Here is a 25,866-nt window from a genome sequence, read left to right as displayed (position 1 = left end):
TAGTCTGTATCTCAAACAACATAGGGCCTTTGAACTAAAGGTGAGAAGCAGGAGAGGTGACATGAATTTGGATAATCCACCAAGTCCTATTAGATACATGTGCTAAGAATTCTGTGCATGTTCAGCCGACAGAATGAGAGCCCTCTTCCCACAACCCCCAAAGCAGAAAGTGAAATGTAAGAAGTCTGAGGTACTGGCTTCACCAAAAGTTCATCACTGTATCATCTCCACCCACACTTCACTGCTTTTATCAAGCAACAGGCCACAGAGAGTTGCCATTGCCATGTGTGTTTGCTAAAGCTGGAAGAATCTGTCCAGACTCGAGAAGGGGATAACTGCCTGTTTCTCTACTCAGCACCATAAGCACATATGATTTGGTTTACTTTTTAGACACTGCTTTTCTTGGCTCCAACTCCAGTGCTCCAAACAGTAAAAGTTCTTAACATGCGGTCCTTGTTCTAGATCAGGCTTTCTCAATCTTACCACTCTTGACATTTGGGGTAAGATAATTCGTTACTGGGGGCTCTTGTGTGCATTGCAGGATGTTTAGCAGTAGCCCTGGCATCTGCCTACTAGATACTGGTAGCACCGTCCCCTGCCCCCAAGTTGGGACAACCCACAATGTCTCCAGACATTTCCAAAAATCCACAGGAGAGAAAACTGCCACGAGCTAAGAGCCACTCTTCTAGATACACTAGGCAGTCCCACCGTTAGGTGGCCAGGCCTATGTCAGCCTGAAGCAGGGCACTCACCTCCATTCCATCCATGGCCATGGTGGCCAGGTAATTCGGGTCCTGCTTGTTCCAGCAGAGCCGAAGTAGTGGGTGATGCTGTGGGTCTTCATAAATGATGGTGCTGTGTTCTAGATGGCGGAGGTCAAACATCCTCACGGAGCCATCAGCGCCCACAGAGGCAAACATGTCCCTGCCACCCCCAGCCCGACTAAATGCAATATCATAGACCTGTTGGTGAATAAGAAGTTTCAGTCAGATTCAGATCCGTCACCTTCTTTTCCGGTAGCAGGGAACTCGGCTATCCCTAGCTCACCTAACCCCCGCACCTCAAGACACAGGAGGAGGTAACTAAAGCCAAACAATATCTGTGAATACTGGCAGCTGAGAGCTCTAACATCAGTGACGTTCCAAAGAATGAAGATCATTCTGCTACACAAATTGGCTGGCTTCTTCCTGCATTCCTGCCCTTCCAAGTCTTTTTCCTCCCACCCTGGTGATAAAGCAAAGACCACATACCCTGCTGAGCAGCAGGGCACAAGTCTGAGCAAGTATTCTGTATGCTGCAAGCCAGTAGCTGTCTTCTGCCACACTATAAAATTGAAACATTTATTTCCTGGGCTTTGGTGGCTTTTGTCTGTGCGTGATCAGAGACAGATCCATGACCACCACATTAAGGCCATCAATTTGAGAGGTGGAAGCAGCCCTCCTGTGGCCACTTAATAGCAGCCAGGCTGGTTCTGCTGTGAAACCTGGACCTGAGACTCATTTTCAAGAAACAAGTAATAGCAGTTTTGAATCATGGGAGACTCAGGTGTTCCTATATTCACAAAGAGGTTTAGTGTCACTCACTTATCCTAGGACATGCTCGGCTTCTTCTCCTAGTTGGTCTGTGTTGAGAAGTGAATCAATTTAGGTTTTGAATAATTATTTTCTGCATTTATTACTTGCTGCAAACATTGCACACCTCTAATATCTATGAAGTATCAGAGGCAGAGAGCAACAGAGAGCTTCAGAGAAAGAAAGGGATGAGAAGAGACAGACAAAGCCAGAGCCAGAGCAGAGAGAGGAAAAAACTGAAAAACAAATGCCAAGGACCTTCTGGGGTCAAGGATAGTAACAGTTGACTTCTGGGAGACATAAGTGGCATCTCCACTACTGTCACTCCAGCCTTCTTGAGGTTCTGCCTAAGGGACAGTGCCAAAGGAGCATCTATTTCTATTCAACCTCATAAACTCCTTTTTCTCTGGCTGACGACGAAGAAATTGAGCTTCTCTTTCTACAGTAGGAATTAGGAGTGGTTCAAATGCAAACCGGGCCGGTCATCACAATGAGGCCTGGCAGGTCTAGGCTCTGTCTAGCACTGTCCAGCTACACTAGGGCAAGGGCTGTTTACAGGATGCGTACCCCACGGGCTGGCTCCAGGTAACTCCTGGGGACAAGGACACCACAGCTGCATTGCTGCAGGCAATGTGGCCGAATGTGTAAAGCTCTCCCAGCTCTGAGTGACTGCTCTTTCAGCCGTGTTCCACCGGGAATTTCATCATAAAACAAGGGAAGGTGAAAGTCCCCGCTACCCTCCTCCACACTCTGCGGCAGGCAGCAACTAGAACCTCCTCACAAGTCTCCACTTTGACAGAGAGAGGTAGAGTGAGAAAAGCAAAGGCCTAGGAGGTGTCACTGCTTCTCTGAGAGCCTGGGTGCTGTCCCAGGGTCGGTTTGCTGTTAAGACCCATTCCTGGTCCTTGCTCCTGGTAGGGAGAAGCTAAGGTATTCTCATTCCCTCTCTCTGTTCCTCAAGTGTCTCTGGCAGTGGCTGTACCCTCTCCATGGTTTTAGCTTCTGCCAGGGAGACACAGCCCCTGGTTCCCAGCCCCTCTAGTCGACAGACAGTAGCAGCTCCCCACTGCTCCCATTCTCCCCATTACCTCACTGCTGCCAGTGTGGCTTTCCAGCTTCACCAGGGTCTCTACGGGCAATGCCCTAGGTTAAAGCCCGAGTTTAAATATGTAGAGTAGTTCTAGTTGTCTGGGTTGGATCCTGACAGAGAAGAGCAGGCTAAGTTGTCACGTAACTAAAATACAGCAAACTGTTCCACTTGATGCCAAGAGGGCTTCCAGAAGTTCCTTACTGGTCCTCTCTGTAGGACAAATTGTTCCTTTGCCCTTTGGCTTAGCAGCAACCAAGTCCGGCAGTCTTGTAACAGATCTTACCCTTAGGGGTGCAGAAAGCCAAAGACCAAGCCCTTGCTAAGAGTGATAACCTGGTCACCATCTTCCCATTCTGAGGACAACCTCAAGTGTCTGACCTGAGGTCAAGGCTTTTTTTTTTTTTTTTTTTTTTTTTTTTTAAAATCTGTACTAATACTCCTTGCTGTGCAGGGTAAGGGAGAAAAGAAAAGGAAACACTACCCACAGGAAATCAGAGTACAAGGAGCATGCAGCAGCTCTGGGAGGAAAAGATTTATGACCCATTTCCAAAAGCACTCCTCAGAAAAATGCTTTGATCCAAACACAATCACAAAAGCTCCCCCCAGCTTTCCCAATAAACATTAGGAGAAACATCACCATGAAAATAAGCCATATTCTTTTCCAAACTGTATTAAAATTATTAAGGAACATACTAGAATTTCATAAGCCAAGTTGAGAGAAAAAATGATTTAGGTTTGTCTGCCAAGAAATTTTCCCTCTACCTGGTTTCCCCCCACTTCCTTCCAAAAATTAATATATTTCAAAATAAGTGTTATTTCTGAATCACATCAGGTCCAAGTTTGTCTATAAGAGAGTTCATCATTACAGAACAGCAATCTCTGGCACAAAAAACTACACATGGCAGATTAAGTTGTTTATATCAGTCAAAAAAACCCCACACAAACATTAGTTTACAAGGGTCGCTCACTGCTATTTTTGAAACATTACTGTTTTTAATTTCAACAGGAAGACATTGGCATTCTATTATGATTTTCCACATACTATGCAGAATAGTAAGAGAACGGTCTGACCTTGAACTGAAGGCAGCGCACAAGAGAGTGGGTGAGGAAAGCAGAAGAGGAATGGGATCATTACCTCCTTGTCATGCGCGATCAGCTGGGTCTTCACATGACCAGACACAAGATTCACTCGGCCCAACACCTGCCCTGTCTCCAGCCCCCAGATGGTACAAGTCGTATCAATGCTGGAGGTACCTAGAAACAGCCAGTGCAAGTCAACGGCTGACAAGAGTGAGGCCTCCCTCCTTGCACCTACTCCTCTGTTTAGCCCAGGAGAGGACATGCCATGGATACTTGCTAGCATGAGAAGGGTGCCAGCAGAGCCAACAAGAATCAAGTATTTAATCCTTATCCCAGGACCTTAGACTCTGCTGACTAGATATACACACATGGGAAGCTCGCTCCACATGAAGAATTCATGACCCGTTCCATATTTTGCCTCTTTCCGTCTTGGCCCCATCTAGGATACGTGCATGTACCTCAGGCTTAGTGTTATATCTGAGGAAATGTATCTTTGCTTCTTCAAACTGGAATATGCACCTCCTTGTTCCCTTACCTAACAGATAAGGATCCACCTCATTCCAGTCAAAGGAGGTCAGAGGAGCACAGAAATCGGAGTTCTTGTTATTGTTTAGCAAACATTCCAGTCGGGTTTCTGTTTCACCAACCTGAAGGAACAATAATTTTTAAAAATCAGCTAGTCTTATCTTCACAGAAAACCTTTAAAAGCTCTGTTTAGACAATACCTTACCAAACAGAAGACACAGGGGAAGAACATACAGAGTAATAAATTCCAGAGGAACTCCCTGAACACTAATTCTTTCCAAGCTTTTTCCTCTGCCCAGCTTTGTTCTCCAAATTTTCACCCCCCGATTTTCCTAGAGGACAAGTCTTCTCACCTTGTCCAACCCAGAATCTCTGTACCCTGCCTGGCTGGCACTATACCTCCAGGCTAGAAGAGATGCCGCTGATGACCAGCTTGGCTGAGAGAGGTGAGGCTCCACAATCCAACCATATACTTTACTAGCATCAATGGCCCACCTTTGTTTCTAATTTACTCAAAAATATCTTGGCTATAGACAGAATAAGAAGGCTCAGATAGCCCCGCCCATCCCACCCCACCCCCAGAAGTTTACCTTCATTTCCTCAGGTTAACTGAGCCTCAAGTTTCCAGGGCTGACTGGAGCCTGACTGCAGCAGGACTTCAAAGAATCTTGGCTAGATTTATTAAGAAATCTGCTGAGCCAAACAAGGTCATTCCAGATCCACTACCTTTGGTTTCTGCCGGGCTACAATGACACTCGCTGCCTCCAACCCCAGTCTGTTCTCTGTGACTCCATGGGGCTTAGTAACAGCTGACATGGAGAAAGCCCATTGGTCGGGCTGCTAACTGAGCACCTGCTTACCCTCCACACACGGAGATAGTCGCCACTTGTTGCCAGTAGGTCTGGATAGACACCTTTTGTGTCTGGGATCCACATGAGCTTTGTGGTGGGGTAAGGATGGTCGAAAGTGTTTCGACAAATAAACTCTGAACTCTCTTCATCTAAGCCAACAAGCTGAACCTGTAAAACAACCAAATTGAGCCATGTTAACATTTGTTTTTCTGGTGCAGTATCAAATACACCAAATCCTTCCCCCCATCTCCCAACACCCTGGCTAGTAATGTGCTTATGCACAAACATGTGTGAAACAAGCATTCAAGAACCCAAACGGCTGTAACTGGCATAAAATGGTTGCAGGGGTACCTGGGTGGCTCAGATGGTTGAACATCTGACTTTGGCTCAGGTCATGATCTCACAGTTTGTGAGTTCAAGCCCCACATTGGGCTTGCTGCTGTCAGCACAGAGCATGCTTAGGAAATCTGTCGCTCTGTCTCAAAAATAAATAAATCTTAAAAAAAAAAAAAAAAAAAAAAAGGTCGTCATTGATGGTCAAGTTCCCTGATTTCTGGGCTACTTTTTCTTAGAGTGGATATGGACCAGTATTAATCTCCATTCTTTGCTGTCAAACTCAATCTTGGTCCATGAGAAATGCCACTCATTATACATTTGTTTATGAACTCCCACCAACTGGAAGATGGAATGGGGAATTTTTGGTAAAGATCCATAATAAGTGGATAAACACCAACCACACAGCAGAAAAACAGAATTCCTTCTAATGAATGTTGCCTGACTTCAGTCTTAGATACCAGTGTCTTTCTGCCCATTTCTTGTTTAAAAAAGAATTTTATTTAGGTTCAGTTGCATACAATAAAATTCACTTTAAGTGTACAGTTCAATGATTTTGAATGTATACATTTGCAAAGGTATACAGCTGGATAACCCCTCACAGCAATTAAGATCTAGAACATTTCGGGGCGCCTGGGTGGCGCAGTCGGTTAAGCGTCCGACTTCAGCCAGGTCACGATCTTGCGGTCCGTGAGTTCGAGCCCCGCGTCAGGCTCTGGGCTGATGGCTCGGAGCCTGGAGCCTGTTTCCGATTCTGTGTCTCCCTCTCTCTCTGCCCCTCCCCCGTTCATGCTCTGTCTCTCTCTGTCCCAAAAATAAATAAACGTTGAAAAAAAAAAAAATTTTAAAAAAAAGATCTAGAACATTTCTATCTCCCCAAAAAGTTTTCTCGGGCTCCTCTGCAGTTAATCCCTTACTCTTAAGCCCCAGGCAACCACTAATCTCTAGTTTTGCCCTTTCTATAATACTGCACAAATGGAATCATACAGTACTGAGTCTCGTGACTAGCTACTTTTGGCATGATGCCCCTGAGATTCATCCATGTTGCTGTGTGTTATCAGTAGTGTCTTCTCTTTTATTGCTGAAAACCTTGCATCATGTGGAAGCACTCTATTTATCCATTTACCAGATGATGAACTTTCAGGTTATTTCTAGTTTGGGACCATTATAAATACTGCTATGAATATTTATGTATAAGTTTTTCTTAGACAAGCTTTCATTTTTCCTGAGTAGACAACTAAGAGTAGATTTGCTGGGTTGTGTTGTAAATGTAGTTTTAACTTTATTAAAAAAACAAACTACCTGGGTGGCTCAGTCAGTTAAGCATCCAACTTCGGCTCAGGTCATGATCTCACAGCTCATGAGTTCAAGCCCTGCATCCAGCTCTCTGCTGTCAACAGAGCCTGCTTCAGATCCTCTGTCCCCATCTCTCTCTGCCCCTCCCCCACTTGCTCGCACGTTCTCTCTCTCTCAAAAAAGAAATAAAAACATTAAAAAAAAATCAATCATTGCTATTAAAAACAAAACTAACCTGTTTTCTAGAGTGGCCGTGTCGTTCTGCATTCCCACTAGCAATATAGGAGAGTTCTAAACACTCCACATCCCTGTCAGCACTTGGTATTACCAGCTTTAAAAAAAAAATCATTGATAGGTGTGCAGCAGTATTTCAATTTGCATTGAACCCTAGTAACTAATGACAGTATCTTTTCATTTGCTTATTTGCTATCCCTGTTTATTTTGTTGAAGCCTGCTCAGATATTTTGTCTTTTTTAAAAAAGACTTAAAAAAAATAAAATAAAATAAAAAAGACTTGATTTTTTAGACTCAGAAAAATTGGGCAGAAAGAACAGCGTTCCCATATACCACCTGCCCCCACACATGTACACAACCTCCACTATCAAAGTACCTGCACCAAAGTGGTCCATTTCTTCAACGGATAAACTTACACCAACACATCACCACCACCCGAAGTCCACAGTTCACCCTTTGTGTTGTACAATCCATAGATTTTGACAAAGGTATAATGACATGTGTCCACCATTACTGGATCATACAGAGTAGGTCCACTTCATTATTCACCGGTTGTTTTCTTCTGTACTGAGTTTTGAGAGTTCTTTGCATATTCTGGATGCAAGCCCTCGCTCATGTTTCCACAAGCATCTTCTCATAGTCTGTGGCTGTCCTGTCATTTTCTTTCAGTGTTCTTTAGAGAACAGAAATTTAAAATTTTGATGATGTCAGTTTATCATTTCTTTTCTTACTCATGGTTTTGTGTCCTTGCTAGGAAATCCTTGCCCCACCTCAGGTCACAGGTTTTTTCTGCTTTCTTTTAACAGTTTTATAGTTTTAGGCTTTACATTTAGGCCTGTAACCCATTTCAAGTTAATTGCTTTTTAGGGTGCCAAGTATGAATCAAGGCTCACTTTCTTTTACATATAAATGCCTAATTGTCCCAACATCATGTGATGAAAACTACCTTTTCTCCTTTTGAGTTACTTTGGTCTCTTTGTTGAAAATCCACTGACTGTGTACTTGCGCGTCTATTTGTGGAGTCTCTATTCTGTCCTATTGATCTATATGCCTATCCATTTACCAGTACCACATCATCTTGACTGTAGTAGCTTTCCAGTGAAGTCTTGAAATTAGATGGTATGAGTTTTCCAACTCTGTTATTCTTTTTCAGAATCGTTTTGCTATTCCATGTATTTGCTCTTCTGTGTAAATTTTAGAACCAGCTTGTCAAACTCTACAAAAAGCCTGCTGAGATTCAGCTGGGGATTATGCTGTATCTATAAATCAATTTGGAAAACCTGCTCTTTTAACAATAGTGAGTTATCTGGCCCGTGAAACAGCATATTTCTCCACTTATTCAGGCTTTCTTTCATTTCTCCCAGAAGTGTTTTGAAGTTTTCGGTGTACTGGTCTTGCATTTTTTTTCATTAACTTTATCCCTTAGTGTTTTTATCCTATTATAAATGAAATTGTTTTAAAAATTCCATTTCCATTTTTTTTGCTACTGTACAGAAATACAACTGACTTTTGCACATTAATTTTGAATTCTGTAACTTTGCTAAATTAGTTATTAGTTTTAGTAGCTTTTTTTGTAGATTCCTAAGGAATCTATTTATAGATCTTGCTACTCATGTCTGACTTTTAAAAACCTAGATGAGTAAACCTATTCATTTTTATGGAACATCTACAGGCTTTCAAAAATCATATAATGCTCATACATATATAGATAATGTATGAAAGATGTAAAAGGAGAAAAAACCCAGTGCCCTAAAACACAGTAACACTGCCTTAAGATAGCAATAAAAGTGATGTCACAGGTAATACATGATAAGCTGCTTGTTTGTGACAGTTAATTGGTAACAGTTTAGAGGAAAGAGCAATAATTCAAAGGGGGCAAGTGAGGAAAGTAGAGATAGGATCTGAGCAGTCTTCGTGGGAGGGTTCTGAGGAGGCCAAGAAGGAAAGGCACCCAGGCAGATGAGCGTACTAAGGTGGCAAACTAAATGATCTAGCTGGTGGCAGCAAGGAAACCTGTCTGAGGAACCATCTGAGAGTGCAGTGCAGATGGGGCTGGGAAGGTGTGCCTGGGGCAGGCCGCAGAGCCCTGAAAGGAAACCGAGGACCTAGATGGGCTTTCCCCTGTGAAGGTGTCTAAGAAGGCAGAAGACTATAAGGCCTTGGAGGTAAGAGTATGAGGCCTGGTTATGCCGGGGAAGGTTATCTGCCAGGCAGGGGGCTCAGCCCAGAGTTCCACAGGAAAACTGAGGAAGGTTAGGGGCCCTATGGTGGCAGGTAGTGAGAAGGGCAAGGGGCAACCAGAGATAGCCACAAGAGGGATTTTGACCAAATGAACAGTTCCTTGAGAATTTAAAATTCTGACCTTTGCAGAGAATAATAAAGAAGGAAGATCCTAGATGGAATGGGGAAAACTGGCATCAGCCTTGGTGGGGGAGGGAGGCGAAAACAGATGAAAAGTTAAATTTGGGGGTTCACTGGGCAGAATAAATAATAAGTCTCTCCTACAGATTCTGAGCCAAATGTTTCATTCATGTATTTATTCAACAAATTGTAAAGAATGGCTACTTGGTGCCAGGAGCTATCTAAGTGCTGGGGATATGGCAGCAAGCACAAGAGACACAATTTCTCTAACCATACAGATATTTACCATGCGGCAAAATGGAGAAAACATTACACTCCCTTCTAGAAGCTACCTTTCAAGTCATCAGAGATTTCTCGCCAGCTTCGAAATATCAGATCCTGTGAGCATTTGCCACATAGGATCCTCTTAACCAGACATTTAAGGCTTTCTACCACCTGGCCCTAGCCTATCACACTTGCTCTCCTATTTACCTAGTTACTGCTTCTCATCTTTTCCAGGTTCCTTTCCTTACACCGTCCTCTATGCTTGTAAAACCCTCCTACCTCCTTTCCATCAACTCAAATCCCACCCAATTTTAATATAGCACAGTGGCATCAGGCATCCAGGGCCCCTTACCTACCGCTTGCTAGCTGTAGGAACTATGTTCCTTAACCATGTTAAGTAACATGTTACTTAACTTTGTTAAACTGGTTTTCCAATCTGTAAAGTGAAGACATTCACAGCACCCACCTCATAGAGTTCTTTGTAACACTCTGTATATAAACAACCTTTGTAAGTAAATTACTTAGGCTAGTGCCATACTTGGTGTGTGAGCTTTTAATAATACTACTGCGTCCCACCTCCTTCATAAGCCATCTGGGTCTCCCCGGTATGGTGATCTTTCAGTGTTGATCTAGACCATCCATTTGGTGACTTACCCCATACTGCCTCATGAAAGCACTTACATTACTGTCTTCTGCTATTTCACTTAGTAAAGGCCTTAGAAACAGGGCCTGTCCTACTTCTGCTTGTACTGCAGACAGCAATGGTCTCCAAATCTGGCCAAATCCAGATTTACCTGGAGTGCTTTACACATCCCTGGAGCCCCCAACTCTAGCCCAAGATTCTGATTCAACAAGTGTCAAGTAGGGCCTGGGAATCTATATTCTTTTTTTTTTTTTAATTTTTTTTTCAACGTTTATTTATTTTTGGGACAGAGAGAGACAGAGCATGAACGGGGGAGGGGCAGAGAGAGAGGGAGACACAGAATCGGAAACAGGCTCCAGGCTCTGAGCCATCAGCCCAGAGCCCGACGAGGGGCTCGAACTCACGGACCGCGAGATCGTGACCTGGCTGAAGTCGGACGCTTAACCGACTGCGCCACCCAGGCGCCCCCTGGGAATCTATATTCTTAACAAACTCCCTGGGGGGACTAATTCGGCAAGCTTTGACAACCTCTGTACAACAGTACCTCCTAACCCAGGGAAGAAGTAGGTAATGGCTGGGATTTAAGCTTTCCTGATCTCCCCAAAGACTTCAAGTGTTGCACAGACCTGTGTTTTATCCTTAACCTGACTTTAGCTCTTCTGCTCTGAGTCCCCAACCAAGTATTGACAGGAGTAACACCTGGCTCTCACTGTTACTCATGAGTCATTTTTGTTCAGATGCTCATATGTTTACAATGTGGTGATGAAAGAGAATGGAAGTCCTCTGTGAATATTCACATAATACAGAGGGAAGTGGTAAAGTCCCCTGTTAGCTCCATCCCCAATTCGACTTATTCTCAAACCAGTTTGGTAGGTATCTTTCCAAATGGTTCTCTGCACATTTGTATTCATAAGTATCTGTGGGGTGTTTGAAGAAACATAAACAGGCTTGGACCAGAAAATGTATTCTGCAACCTGCTCTTATCTTGGAAGGTCTTCTCATGTCAGCATAACAGCTCTAGCTCATTCTTCTACAGCAGGCTGTGTTAGGCACACCATAATTAACCATACATAGTCATTGTGGTTATATCCCATTGTTTGGCTATTATAAACAATACTTTGTACACATGTGCAAATGCTTTATTGGATAGATTGCTAGCAGTGTAATTGTTGCATCACATTTTAAATGTTAACACCACAGAAACTATGAGATAATGTGTGTTAAGCTTAAAAACACAGTTAAGAGATTTGATCCAACAGCTTTTGAAAAGTCTGCTTCCATTTACACTTTCATGAACAGTATATGAGAGTGCCAATTTCTCCACAACTTTTAAAACACTGAAAATAATCTTTTACATTTTTTCTAATCCGATGGATAAAAATGGTATTTCGCCATTTTACTCCTGAGGCTGAGCATGTTTACTATTTATACTTCTGATTAACAGTAACCACTGTTAATTATCTATGTGCTTCCAATGGATCAAGTATAAGAACCATGCTTAATGCTTTACATGCACTACCTCATTTAATCCTTTCAACATCTTCATGAGGTAGGTACTATTCTTCTTCCCACTTTCCTAGTTGCTTGAGTAAAAGAGATGGTAAGTATCCTGTCCACAATCATGAAGCTGCCTTGTAAATATAGGTAGTACTATCCTACAACCCAAGCTCTTTACCATTATGCTAGAAAAACACCAACTTAAAACATCTGCCCAGTATATTTTATGGAACTGTGTCTTTTTTCTTTTTGATTTATAGGAACTCTTATGGATGGGTTACTGTGCCTTTGTTATATATTTCCTTTGGTAAATTTGCCCATAAAACTCTGAGGGTGGTGTCTTTTGGGGGATAGATCTTTGACTACATTTTCAATTCTTCAAAAAATCCTTAGGAATTATTCAGATTTTCCACTGAAGTTTTGCACTTTGTTTGCCCTTAAAACTATGCTTCAGAGGCGCATGGGTGGCTCAGGTCATGATCTCACAGGTCTGTGAGTTCAAGCCCCACATGGGCTTGCTGCTGTCAGTGCAGAGCACACTCAGGGTCCTCGGTCTCCCTCTCTCCGCATGCTCTCTCTCTCAAAAAGAAATTAAAACATTTGAAAAAACCACTGTGCTTCATCTAGGTTTTTGGCATAGTCTTAAAAAACTGTTAATAGCACTCTCCATCTTTACACCCCCCTCCTCCTACTCCATATGTCCACCTATGCCCATAGGAAAAGGAATTCCTGTCCCTGTCCCCCACAGGAAGAAATACTGAAGGTGAGTTCTTTTTCTTCATCCCCACCCTTAACTAGTTCCAATTGCTAAGCTGGCCAAAGCCTGAGCCTGAACCAGGGGCCTGACCGCTCTGTTAAGGCAGGCACGACAGCTCTCTCTTGCCCCTCCTGCTCCCACGTGGAGAGACAAATAAGCCTACCCACTATGGGTCTGGCCATCCTTTCTCCAGCTTCTCTCCACCTTCAGCTGAGTAGGTGAGGTCAGGTTGGGTCTGCCCATAAATTACACATGGAAAAGCAGAAAGTCTCACTTGGGTTTTAAGGCCAATCTGCATTTCTCCAACTTAGTTTACCAGGCAATAGCACCATATTGGAGGTGCTTGTTCAGCCATTACTAGGTTGAGGCTAGATTTCTCCTTTGGCTCTTATTATTGGTATATAACTTCCTTGATAAGAAGCTCCCGAGGGGAAAGGGGGTGACTGATAGAATTTAGACACCAACATTCTACCCTAAACCCCTTACCATTATATCTTCTACCATTTTCTTGCTCAGACTTACAAGTTCTAACTGAATGATCTTGCAATTGGGTTTATTTCACTCTTTAATAACTTTTATAGATTATAAGAATTACAAAATGTATGACCATTACATAAAACCAAAGTATAGGTATACAAAAGAAGTGAATAACTTCCCCCTATCCCATCCCCATTATATCACAATTATTTAGTGTATGTTGCTTCTCTATGCTCAAACATATATACACACTAAGTGCAGGGTTTTCCTTCAACTTTTAGAAAAATGAAATACTATATCCAATGCTATAAATTTTTTCATTAATTTAACAAAATAATGGACACCCCTCAGGTCAATACGTAGATTCAACTCATTCTTTAATCAATACACAGTACTTCACAGAATAAATGTACCATACTATGTGGGTTAACAACTCCCCTAATGATGTACATAGTCTCCCTTTTTTTGCCACTACTACTTCTTACATGACTTGTAATACGTGCTCATGTACTGCTTGCTATCTATTTCTGGAGGTGAATCCCAAGAATGAGACTGCTATATTAGAGGGTATGCACATTTTATTACTTTTTATTTTTTTAATGCAGCAATACTTGCTTTATTTTACTTATTTATTTTTAAGTAGTCTCCATGCCCAACGTGGGGCCTGAACTCGTGACCCTAAGATCAAGAGTCGCCTGCTCTAGCTCTACCAACTAAACCAGGTGGGCGCCCTGAGGTATGCACATTTTTAATTTTAAAGGATGCTGATTTACTTTGCAAATAGGCTGTAGCAATTCACACTCCTATCTTCATATGTAAAAGTGTTCATTTCCTCATACCATCAACTACACTAGAAGCAGTTAATTTTTATAAATTTGAGAGGAAAAAAATTACGAAGTCAATTCTCATTTGCCTTAACTGTGAGGTTGAGCATTTTTTCCTATTTATTGAGCGCTTGCATTCCCTCCCCTATGAACTGGCTATTTATACTTTGTCTGTGTTTCTATCACACCAAGTAAATTAACCTGTCGTGTTCTGAAAATATTTCCCCTGGGCTATCATGTATCTTCTGACTTTGTCCACCACATATCTTTTCACATAGAAATGCTTTATTTGTATGTGCCACAATCTGTCAATCTTTTCCTTACTTGACTCTGAGTTTAATGATTTAAGACTGCCTTCTTCTCTGCTTACCCCCACTGCCTCAGTACATACTTCCTGGTCAGTTTTCTTCTATTATTGCTTGTGCGACTTTTCCTAACATTTAAGCATTTGATCTAGAATTGATTGTCATATACAATGTGAATTAGAGGGCTCTAAATATTTCTGCCAGATGAACAGCCAATTATGCCATACAACTTATTAATGTTTTTCCTAGTGAATTAAGGTTCTATCTTACCACATACTACATTTCTATATATACTTAGATCCGTTTTGGAACACGGAGTTCCACCAATCTCTCTGGCTATAACTACACCAATTCCAGTATATTTATTCTAATCTGGCAGAGCAACTGTTTCCATTTTTCAACACATTCTTTTTCCTCTTAATTTTTTTCTTTTTTTGACATTTGTATATATTTAAGACTCTGGTGACAAATAGTATTCCAATTCTGGCCTTGTTTTTACCATCTATGTCACTTTGGGCAAGTCATTTATAATATCTGGGCTTAAGTTTCTTCATCTTCCCTTAAGTTTTGAGATGCAGTATTTTTAAATTTTTTTTTTAATGTTTATTTTTGAGAGAGAGTGCAAGCAGGGGAGAGGCAGAGAGAGCAGGAGACACAAAATCCAAAGCAGGCTTCAGGTTCTCAGCTGTCAGCACAGAGCCCGATGCGGGGCACGAACTCACAAAATGCAAGATCATGACCTGAGCCAACAATGTTGGTCACTGAACTGACTGACTGAGCCACCCAGATGCCCCTTATATGTAGTATCTTTAATCAGTTGACTTCCCTTAACTTAAAAAAAGTTTTTTAATATGTGGTCAATTTTTGTAAATTGAGTTATCTTTAAAAAAAAAATTTTTTTTAACGTTTATTTATTTTTGAGACAGGGAGAGACAGAGCATGAACGGGGGAGGGTCAGAGAGAGAGGGAGACACAGAATCTGAAACAGGCTCCAGGCTCTGAGCTGTCAGCACAGAGCCCAACGCGGGGCTCGAACTCATGGACCGCGAGATCATGACCTGAGCTGAAGTCGGACGCCTAACCGACTGAGCCACCCAGGCACCCCTTGAGTTATCTTTTTAAAAAGTGCGTTGTTTTTACAGTATAAGTCTTACATATTATTAAGCATATTCTCAGGTATTTATTTATAGTGGCACAATCTATAATAATTGCAGATTTGTAGATATTACTCCATTACCTTCTATTCTCAAATATGGTAAGCCTTATTTAATTTCTCTTTTTCTTCAAGAGGACTCAACTGTTTTGCCTGGATGCCCAAAAGATTCTTTCTTCACCCTTAAAATTAAGAAACTTTCCTAGGAAAGTTTTCAGTGCCAATTGTTTTGTGTCCATTTTTCTTGATTTTTTTGTTTAAGGTTTTTATTTTGAGAGTGTGCATGCACACACATGCGCATATGGGAGACGGGCAGAGAAACAGAAAGCATCTTAAACAGGCTCCACACTCAGTACGGAGCCTGACATGGGGCTCGCAAGATCCTGACCTGAGCCAAAATCAAGTCAGACGTTTAACCAACTAAGCCAGCCAGGTGCCCCTTGAGATAAGGTTTAAGCTCATTACTTCAAACATTTTTTTCCATAAAGTCTTTAATTACATACTTGAGGTTTTTTTTTTTTTTTTTAACTTTTATTTATTTTTGAGAGATAGAGAGAGGCAGAGAATGAATGAGGGAGGAGCAGAGAGAGGGAGACACAGAATCCAAGGCAGGCTCTAGGCTCTGAACTGTCAGCACAGAGACCGACATGGCGCTCAAACCCACAAACTATGAGATCATGACCTGGGCCGAAGTCGGACGCTTAACCGACTGAGCCACCCAGGTACCCTGAGTTTTTGTGTTTCATTTCTTTGTGATCTTTTTCTTCAGGGACACCAATTATACCTAAGTCAGATCTTCTTTATTTTCTGTATCTACTACATTCTTTCTAATTGTTTATTTCCATTTCATTTTTGTAATCTGTCTTCCCTATCCTTCACTAATTTTTCAGCAGTTTATATTCATTTTTATTCTCTTTCCAATGTGGCTTTTAATTCTGTGATAACTTTTATTTTCTCTTCACTATTTTCCTGGGCTCTACCTGCTGATGTTCCATTTCCTCCTGTCACCATGCCTTATTTTACCTCATCTCCTGTATCTCTGCTTGGAGTTCCTTCCTTTCCTAAGTTCTCTGAATTCATGGTGGCAGGAATGGCCATTAATTTTCATCTGAGGTAAAAAAACATCTTTGTAGTGAGGCTATTTTACCTGCCACTTGTTTCCCATATTTTCCTTTTGTCTTATAGTATCTATCTTTCTAGATCTTGTGCTGATGTCTTTTGACTGAGACAAGTTCTTCCTATAAGATCTGAAGGAGGTTCCTATGGGAACCTGAGAGAAGCCAGGACCATGTTCCAAGTTAGCAGAAACACATGAAACTGTAGCATCTCCCCAGCCAACAGGGATGAGAAACGGTCCAGCTGCTCACAATTCGGTATCTCTTCCAACCTGCCTTATCTAATGCTTCTAAAGAAGACAGCATGTCTATGTGTCTCCTTGTGTAGCTTAGCTCCCCTCTTACCCAAGGGGTCAAATGGGGTCTGGAGAAGTGCCTGCTGCCAGCCTGTGCACCTTCTTCTCACTGTTCCAAATAAAGGAATGTTGATCTTGCCTGTCAAAATCCTATTCTGGAGAACTGTATGAGTTTGAAATCTGCAACCAAAGATATCCTTTCTCAGCATCTTCCCATACCCATGGGATCTTCATTATACTGCTGTCCTTCTGCATTTACTGTTGGGGGCATAAGGAAAAATTATCCGACTTTAAACATCTTATTGTCAGGGCACCTGGCTGACTCAGTAGGAAGACCATGAGACTCTTGATCTCAGGATCGTGAGTTCGGGTCCCACATAGGTTGTAGAGATTACTTAAATAAATAAAAAACTTTAATAAAAAAAACACATAAACATCTTGTTGTTCACACTTAGGTTACCCTTGTGCCTTTTTCTCCAGAGTCTTCCTGTCCTATTAAACTTTTATCTCCCACCCCGTCCTTCTGCAACTATTGCTTCACAATACTTTACCCCAAGCATGAAAAAAAAATGCCTCTATAAAGGAAGGGCTATAAAGATCATTTTTACTTATTTTAAAACTGTGGGCATTACTATGTCAGATGTCTCCTAAGAAGCATATATGCAACATAAAATATTTACCCCTTGAAGACATGACCACATCTTCACTTTCAAATGCTTTCATGAATAGCAACATAAATTACTATTCACATTACATGTATCTTACATTTAAAAAATTTTTAAAAGATGTCATGTTTGTCTTGTTATTATATGCTCCTTGAGGGAGGAAATTGTGCATTCCACTTTATTATACACAATGCTAGTACCAGAACATGAGGGTGAAGGTGTGTGTATGTATGTAATTTTTTTAAAGACCCCAAGTTATGCAAATCAATATGCCACTCCAGTGAATGGAACATTTTCTGTGATTAATATAACCAAAATCAGCTAAGCAAAATTCTGAGAGAATATGCCCGTTTTTCTTGTTCTTTTCCATCTGTCCTCCCTTCAAGCCTGTTCCTGACTGATTATTATTGATCAATGTTTGCAGAGAAGTCCTGCCTTTTTAAACTTTAAGCTGAATTCTGGCATAGTGCCCCTTTGGCTCCTGTCTCAGAGGCTAACCAGTCAGCTCTGACATCCTGGCCTCAGGCAAGCCATACTACCTATAGAACACAGATTCATTCCTTGTTCAAATCACAGCATCTCCAGTAGGCCTGTGTGAACCAGGTTAGGGCAAAAAGCAATATAGCAGCAGCACTTTTATCCCGTCGTCCCATGGAGGAATTAGTCCTCTCACTGTCTAGAAAAAAGAAAGGAGGAAGTTAAAACCAGAAGAGTTTTATAGTGTAAATTTCCCTGTTGACAGTCTTGCCAGGGACTGATGGAGCACTGCAAAATTCTAAGTATCTATCCAAAATACTTCCGTGTACTAAAACACTTTCTCTTTTTTGTTGCCAATCTCACATCTGCTAACAAAGTCTACAGAAGGTTACTAAGTATCATCATTGTGCCCAAAACACACTGCTTGTGTGTTCAATACATATTTGTTGAATTATTATTTTTTTAAATTTTTAATGTTTATTTATTATTGAGAGACAGAGCATGAGCATGGGAGAGGCAGAGACAGGAGGAGACGCAGAACCTGAAGCAGGCTCCAGGCTCCGAGCTGTCAGCACAGAGCCCGATGCGGGGCTCGAACTCACAAACTGGGAGATCGTGACCTGAGCTGAAGTCGGACGCTCAACCGACTGAGCCACCCAGGCGCCCCACATATTTGTTGAATTAAATGAAGATATTCCTGAAGGGCCACAATGAATACTAAGAAATGAACATTTATATGCCAGAGTTAAAATCATTATGTGCCAAACAGATAAAGCAACTACTTAAAGTCTCAGAGGCATCAACACAGGATGAAAAGGCAAGCATTCATCCCATGTGTATTTCAAGTACAAGGTAGTCTTACCCAGATTCACTATCAGTATTCTTCAAAAAGCATCATGTTTACCTACAGTTTCTCTCCTCAGAACCTCAAAAATGCTTTCTAGATGCTAAATCTTAAAGCACGATGGTCAGCTAATTAAATATTAGGGTAAAATAAATCCATATCACTCTGCCAACTCTATTCAAAACCAACCCTAAAACATGCAACTAAGTGAAACAGAAACCCAGGAACTGCTACCCATCTTTCCCCATAATACAGGGGAAATACCACCTGTCTACAGACCACAGATATGTTCAAAACTCAGGAGAAATACATGAGTTCTTTTATCAACTACCATGTCTAACCCAGGTAGAACAAGAGAAAATGGGCTTAAACTAGACCATTACAATATTTGGAGTCTGACTACAAGAAGCTTCTAGACCACAAAAATGGATTTAGTTGAAAGGAATCAAGAAAATTTTTTCCTCTGGGTCTTTAAAAGGCAGAGGAATGAACATAACGACATTTTGAGGTACCTTTCCTCTGGAAAATACATCACATTTACCTAACACCCATATAATTCTCCTTGATTCTCTTTTTTTATTAAAAAATTTTTTTTAATGTTTATTTCTCTTTGAGAGAGAGAGAGAGAGTGAGCACAGGAGAGGGGCAGAGAGAGAGGGAGACACAGAATCTGAAGCAGGTTCCAGGCTCTGAGTTGTCAGCACAGAGCTCAATGCGGGGCTTGAACTCACAAACCACGAGATCATGACCTGAACAAAGTCAGATGCTTAACCAACTGAGCACCCAGGCACCCCTTCTTGATTATATTTCAATTACAGATACAGTAATATCTAATAATAGCCAACATTTCTCTTTTTTAATGTTTATTTACTTTTTGAGAGAGCACATGCGCACTTCTGCGCATGAGCAGGGGAGGGGCAGAGAGAGGAGAGAAAGATGGGGAGAGAGGGAGAATGCCAAGCAGGCTCTGCTCTGCCAGCGTAGAGCCTGACCTGGGGCTCAAACCCACGAACTGGAAGATCATAACCTGAGCCAAAATCAAGAGTCAGACGTTCAACCACTTGAGCCACCCCCAACAGCAAACATTTCTACATTGCTTAACTATGTCTGTCTCAGGCAGAGTTCCTAAACCCATTACATATATTAACTCATTTAATTTTATTACCTTTATTTTATAGATGAGGAAACTGAGGCACAGAGGTTAATTTGCTCAAACCACACAAAACTAGGAAGAGGCAGGATTGATAACCTAGCCACAGAGTACCTCAAAGGGGCTATCTGGTGCATAAAGACTGAGCCACCCAGGCGTCCCAGGGGCTATTCAGTAACAGAGCTTTTTGCATGGGATGGAAGAGCAGAATCAATGTTTAGGTGAACGTAGATGCAAAAAGATAGGATTCCTACTTCTGGTCAGCAGATGCCTAGGTAATCCCAGGGTAATGTTCTTAGAGAGCCATCTGGACCACCTGTTTCTTAATCACGTAAGTGTCTGTTAACTTCAGGGATGGAACCCTGGAACGTGCCAAGTCCCTCAGGGGATTCTTACACACACACTAAAATTTAGAGAACCACCACTCCAACACCAATGCTGCTGTATCCTCCAGCAGAGACCACAAGGAGGGAACATGAAACACAACTACTGATGATGGGACTTCTTATTCCAGGTACAGTTGATAGGATCAACTCAATTGTTTACTCTAAAACAATTCTCAAATTTATTCAGATGATGGAACACCTGAAAGTCAAGTTGTTCCTGAAATGCTAATAAATTTAATTCTGTTGAAATACAAATAATTTTACTATAGGAAAACGTGATTGCATTAATTCAAAAATTTTAGAAATTATAATAATGTGTATTCTTATGTCAATGTCTCCACAGTAAAAAAAAAAAAGAGGGCCGTTTCTGGGCTTTTTCACCAATGCTAATTTGCTGTGTCCATTTGTTTTGCCCTCTGCTGGCAATCAGTATTGACAGCAAGCAGGAAACAAAGATCTGAAAATTCCAACCAATAACTAACTTATAAATTCCTCTAAATTGTCAAGTGTGGCACCTCTGTGATAAAAGTTTTCTCTAAAACTGAGCCTAAGAGTCACTGTGTTCAAGGGGTATTTACTGCTCATCAGCCCCTAGGCACAGATCCTCTACAGCAGGGTTTCTTTTTTTTTTAAATTATTTTTTTTCAACGTTTTTATTTATTTTTGGGACAGAGAGAGACAGAGCATGAACGGGGGAGGGGCAGAGAGAGAGGGAGACACAGAAATCGGAAACAGGCTCCAGGCTCTGAGCCATCAGCCCAGAGCCCGACGCGGGGCTCGAACCCACGGACCGCGAGATCGTGACCTGGCTGAAGTCGGACGCTTAACCGACTGCGCCACCCAGGCGCCCCTACAGCAGGGTTCCTTAACTTGAAGTCCATGAGCTTGAATCACTCACATTCATATTTTCACTAACCTCTGGCTGAAATTTAGCATTTCCTTCCATTACGAAGGGAGGTGGCTATGCACAGCCACATCAATATCTGACTTTGTTACTGACAGAAATCAGATTTTTATCATATCACATCACTTTAATTAAACATTCTGAAATGTTATTTACCCTCATTACTACTTTAAAATTATAATAATTACACTGGATGGTGTAATTTAACAAATTAATTTACAACTACATATTACTATAGCTCCACTTTTTAAAAAATGTTTTTGAGGGGCGCCTGGGTGGCTTACTTGGTTAGGTGTCCGACTTTTGGTTTCAGCTCGGGTCGTGATCTCACGGTTCATGAGTTCAAGCTGTGTGTGGGGCTCTGCACTGGCAGTATGCAATCGCTTGGGATTCTATTCTCTCTCCTCCCTCTCTTTGCCCCTTCCCACACATGGGTGCTTTCTCTCTCCCAAAAATAAACACTAAAAAAAAAAAAAAAAAGTTTTTGATAACTGTAGTTTGATATAATTGATTTCCTTCCTAATCCTATGTATTTTGTGTCTTTGAAAACATAATTATGAAAGGAGGTCTATCAGCTTTAGATTGTCATAGGTGTCCATGGCGCACACACACACAAAGTTAAGAACCCGGACCTAGATAGGCTGGGGCACAACAACAGTTTTAAGATACTGCGTTGCCAGTAACATGCAAGGGAGTTAAGACAGAAGTAACTGCTTATCCTGTGATTATTAGGATTAGTTTGCATTTTACTACTAAGACCCACACTGCCTGCGTAGCCTGGCACAGACGAGTTCCAGTAAGTTGCTAAATGAAAGGACACACTTTGGGGCAGAGTTTCCGCAACTGTTTGACCCGTTACTTCACTGATTCTACCAGCAGCCTAACTGTGTCTCAGCTCCTCCTCTCAGAAATGGGGCTACTACTGTTTATCCAAATTGACTCTGGAAGATATTGCAAGAAAAAAGGGGACATCAATTTGCGTTAAAAAACTCAAGCCTTGGGGCGCCTGGGTGGCGCAGTCGGTTAAGCGTCCGACTTCAGCCAGGTCACGATCTCGCGGTCCGTGAGTTCGAGCCCCGCGTCGGGCTCTGGGCTGATGGCTCAGAGCCTGGAGCCTGTTTCCAATTCTGTGTCTCCCTCTCTCTCTGCCCCTCACCCGTTCATGCTCTGTCTCTCTCTGTCCCAAAAATAAATAAACGTTGAAAAAAAAAAATTAAAAAAAAAACAACAAAAAAAAACTCAAGCCTTTTGACAGATTTTACTTTTTTTTCTTTTAAACATATGTTCTTAAATAATAAGGGTCTCAATTTTACTACCACAGTTTCCACATCAGGATCTCGAATTCCGTTCCATTCTGCTATCCACTATGGGCCATAAGGAAGGGCCAGCCATTACAGAAAATAAAACTACGTTTTGCTCAGGACTCTCTGCTTTCTGTGGACAATGGGTAGACTTCACTATGAGTGTGTACTCCCTGGGATTTGTGTGTAAACTGTGCATGTTATGTCTGAGCAATGAGAGTCCAGCGCTTTCATCCATTTCTCAAAGGGGATTCTAGGAAAGCTGAGCCCTGGACTCTAGAGAAATGCTCCTGGGAAACTGTAAGCAAACTTACAATGTACAAACGCTTTTTGTTTATGTGTAAAAAAGAACTCTTTGCCTCCAACAAACTGTGGGTCAGAAAGAATAAGATTAACCTGTGCAACACCCCACAGCTAGTCAGTGGACCAGACAGAACCAAACTCGACTGGGCTCTTTTCCCTGAACCATGCCTATCACCGTCCACACAGTTTCATTCTGTCATGGTGTTCATGGTGTCCAGCAAGAGTATAAATATAAGACTTTAAACACCACTAGCCAAGGCTTTCTGTTGCTCTGATCCCCATCACAGTGTTTAATACAATAAGGAAGAGATTAAGGGATAAAGGGAAGAAAACTGCCCACTGATGTATTCAACAACTTTCAAAAATAAATCTATGCTGCAATGTCAGCTTAAAAAGCTTCCACCTGCTGCCTGTGCTTCTATGAAAGAGCCTCAAATTTCAAATTGTTGATGTCCTGGAAGACTTACTACTACTCAAGGTTACACTTCTGTATGGGCATGAAAGCCAAGAAAAGATAAGGAAAAGGTCACCCTTCTCCTTTCAGAAAACAGTGACAGGATCACGGTCACGGGCCAAAATTTCCAAAAAGAGATCATTTTGAAGAGGACAGATATCAGGCAGCAATAGCAGTGACCCACTCCTGGCAGAAGAGGCGGGCGGGGTGGCGTGGTGGGGGTGGTCCCTGAATAGTACCTGGGGGTGGGAGCAGGAGGCGGGGCAGCCTGCACAGTAAACAGCCCTAACAGAAACTTAGCGTAGCCAAGAGTGTGAGACCACCAACTGATGCGCCAGTAGTTTTCTTCACAGCCATCTCTCTTCCCCCGTCCGCCCCCAACTGAAGCAATGCGGCGGGAAGGGGGAAGACTGGAGTGATAAATGGCGTAGCTTTTGGGTGTAAAGTCGAGTTTGAGTGCCGTTTCCCCCACGAATCAGCTAGCTTCTGACTCGAGCAACTCACAACACGGTGCCTCAGTTTCCCCATGAGTAAAATGGGGGTAATTACGCTCCTGACTACACAGGAATGCTGCCAGGATTAAATGAGACAACGAGCGTGAAAGCTTCTGCACAGGGCCAGACACAGAGGAACCGCTCCGGGGCGCTAAGGCAAGTCCGCAGGAGGGTCCTGAGGTCGGGGCTCCGGCCCGGAAAGAGTGCTCCAGGGGCCCGCTCCCCGCCAGCTGGGTTCCGAGCCCCTGCCCGGCCCACCTTGTTGTTGTACTCCTCCACGAAGCTGCCCAGCGCCAGGCGAAAGCGCTTGTCGGGCCGCACGCTCCAGTTCATGGCGTAGACGGTCCAAGGCGCTTCATACTTGTAGATCTCCTTCCGTTTGCCGTGCAGGGACATGGTGGCGGCGGCGGGGCCGCAGTGCGGGCCGGGACGACAGCGAGCTGCTGCGGGCCGGGCGAGAGTCAGACCGGGAGCCGGGCCGGAGACTGAGGGGTCCGAAAGGAGGCGGGGCGGGGGCGGGCAGAGACGGCCTAGCCCGGAAGCGGGGCCGCGGCGACGGACAACGACTGCCGGGCCCGACCCCCAGTTTCAAACCTGCTTCGTCTCGGACCACAGCCACCTTCCGTTTGAAGCCCCGCCCCGCCCTCTCGGAACGGAAGCCACGCGACCCCCGTAGTGGCGCCGGCCGTTGGCTGTCTGATACGTCCTTTCCAGTGGTTCCTACTCTTCATTGGCTAGTGCACCAGTAGCTTCTGAAACTCTTCACTATTGGCGCAAATGTCTGTCATTCCAATGACTTGCCCCGCCCAATATCGGGGGGGGGGCAGGCGCTTTCTCACCTCTAAAGGTGACTGGTTGACAAAAATGTCAGTCAGAGAGATAACGGCGCAGTGCGGGTGAATGGGGGCGTGGGTGGCGTACAGGCTAGCAGCTTAGCAGCAGGCCTTCAAGTTCTAGGCCAAATCTTTGAGAGTGAAACCTCTTGTGTGACCTCCTCTGATTTCTTCTCTGTAGCTGCCATTCCTGGAGGCCTCACGTCCAGTAGAAAATGTAAATTCTGCTTTACCTGAGTGCCTGCGGCCTGGCAGCTCAGCCCGTGCCAAATGGGAATCACCTTAATTTCCTCCTGGTGCCCATAGCCTTGAACACCGGAGGGTTGTTCTCCCTGTCCCCCAAGGGCCTTCCCGCGCTTTCCTGGCCATTCTATAAATGCTCAGGATTTTCGGGTTGATTTTCAGTAGTCAGCCACCCCTACTTGCTTGGCCGTAAGTTTTTGTCGGTTCCCATTCATTCCATCCTTTCTCTGCAGCAAGGCCTAAGGGAAAAGCTAATCAAGCTCTAGACCTATATGTCCTTAGTTTGAAATGGAGAAGGGCCTGAATCTAGGTAACCTCTCTTTGTAATTTAAATGGTTTCCATTGCTTTGCTTTCAACACAATGAAAGGAAAATTGTATGGAATTGTTAGATGATATCATTAATATCGTTTTAAATATCGTGGATTGTTGGACAACTCAGAATCGAAAGAGTTGAGTGACTGCTGTGTATAACCCCTTAGTGTTCAATCTACTTATTTCTTGGAACAAGTTTTCTCTGCTTAAGTTTATGAAAAAGTCAAGAAAAATAGGTATAAAAGTGTTGCTGACCCAGGGCACCTGCGTGGCTCAGTCAGTTAAGCAACTGACTCTCGATTTCGGCTCAGGTTATGATCTCGCCTTTGGTTGGATACAGCCCTACCACCGGCTCCCGGCTGGCAGCGAGGAGACTACTTGGGATTCTCATTCTCTCTCTCTTTCTCTGCCCCTCCCCCTCACAAGATAAATAAATAAACATTTTTTAAAAAGTGTTGCTAAACTTTGTCTTATTCTAATAAAAAGCGATATTCATCCACACTCATGAGCTAATGAGAAGAAAATACCCTTTTATAGATGCATTCCCAATAAAATTTTAGTTTCTATAAAAATTTGAAATATAATTATGTTCTTTTGAATAACTCTGTACTAAGTGTAACCCTTAAAGTCTTGATAAGTTTACAAAAATGTAGTTTTAAAATTTTGAGATATGTGTGTGTGTGTGTGTATGCATTTGTTGCAAACAGTTATGATCAGGTTATCAATAATAGGTCTTAAATCTGGAAATAAATTACATGTAGCATAAACTGTGGGAATAGAATGGAATTATAAGAAGAGAAAAAAGAATAAAGAAGAGCTTATTCTTG

The 25,866-nt window shown here is 42.6% G+C and overlaps 1 protein-coding gene across 2 annotated transcripts in view; it reads right to left on the bottom strand.

Moving 5' to 3' along the window:
• Nucleotides 1-24,276, bottom strand: part of DCAF7 (DDB1 and CUL4 associated factor 7) — a 31,648-nt gene extending 7,372 nt beyond the window's left edge. For both annotated transcript variants that reach the window (XR_003964561.1, XM_030295065.1), the window contains exons 1-5: nucleotides 23,909-24,276; nucleotides 5,127-5,285; nucleotides 4,277-4,388; nucleotides 3,797-3,915; nucleotides 753-962 (exon numbers count right to left, since the gene is read on the bottom strand). Coding sequence is in view for 1 of the 2 variants with exons in the window: in XM_030295065.1 (XP_030150925.1) it covers nucleotides 753-962; nucleotides 3,797-3,915; nucleotides 4,277-4,388; nucleotides 5,127-5,285; nucleotides 23,909-24,046 (738 nt within the window). In the remaining variant the exon portion in view is untranslated. The remainder of the gene's footprint in view (nucleotides 1-752; nucleotides 963-3,796; nucleotides 3,916-4,276; nucleotides 4,389-5,126; nucleotides 5,286-23,908) is intronic.
• Nucleotides 24,277-25,866: the final 1,590 nt, after the last annotated feature.

The sequence above is a fragment of the Lynx canadensis genome, chromosome E1 (genome assembly GCF_007474595.2).
Source record: "Lynx canadensis isolate LIC74 chromosome E1, mLynCan4.pri.v2, whole genome shotgun sequence".
NCBI lineage: Eukaryota > Metazoa > Chordata > Mammalia > Carnivora > Felidae > Lynx > Lynx canadensis.
Note: the sequence above shows the minus strand (reverse complement) of the source record. Positions and strands in the feature narration are given on the sequence as shown.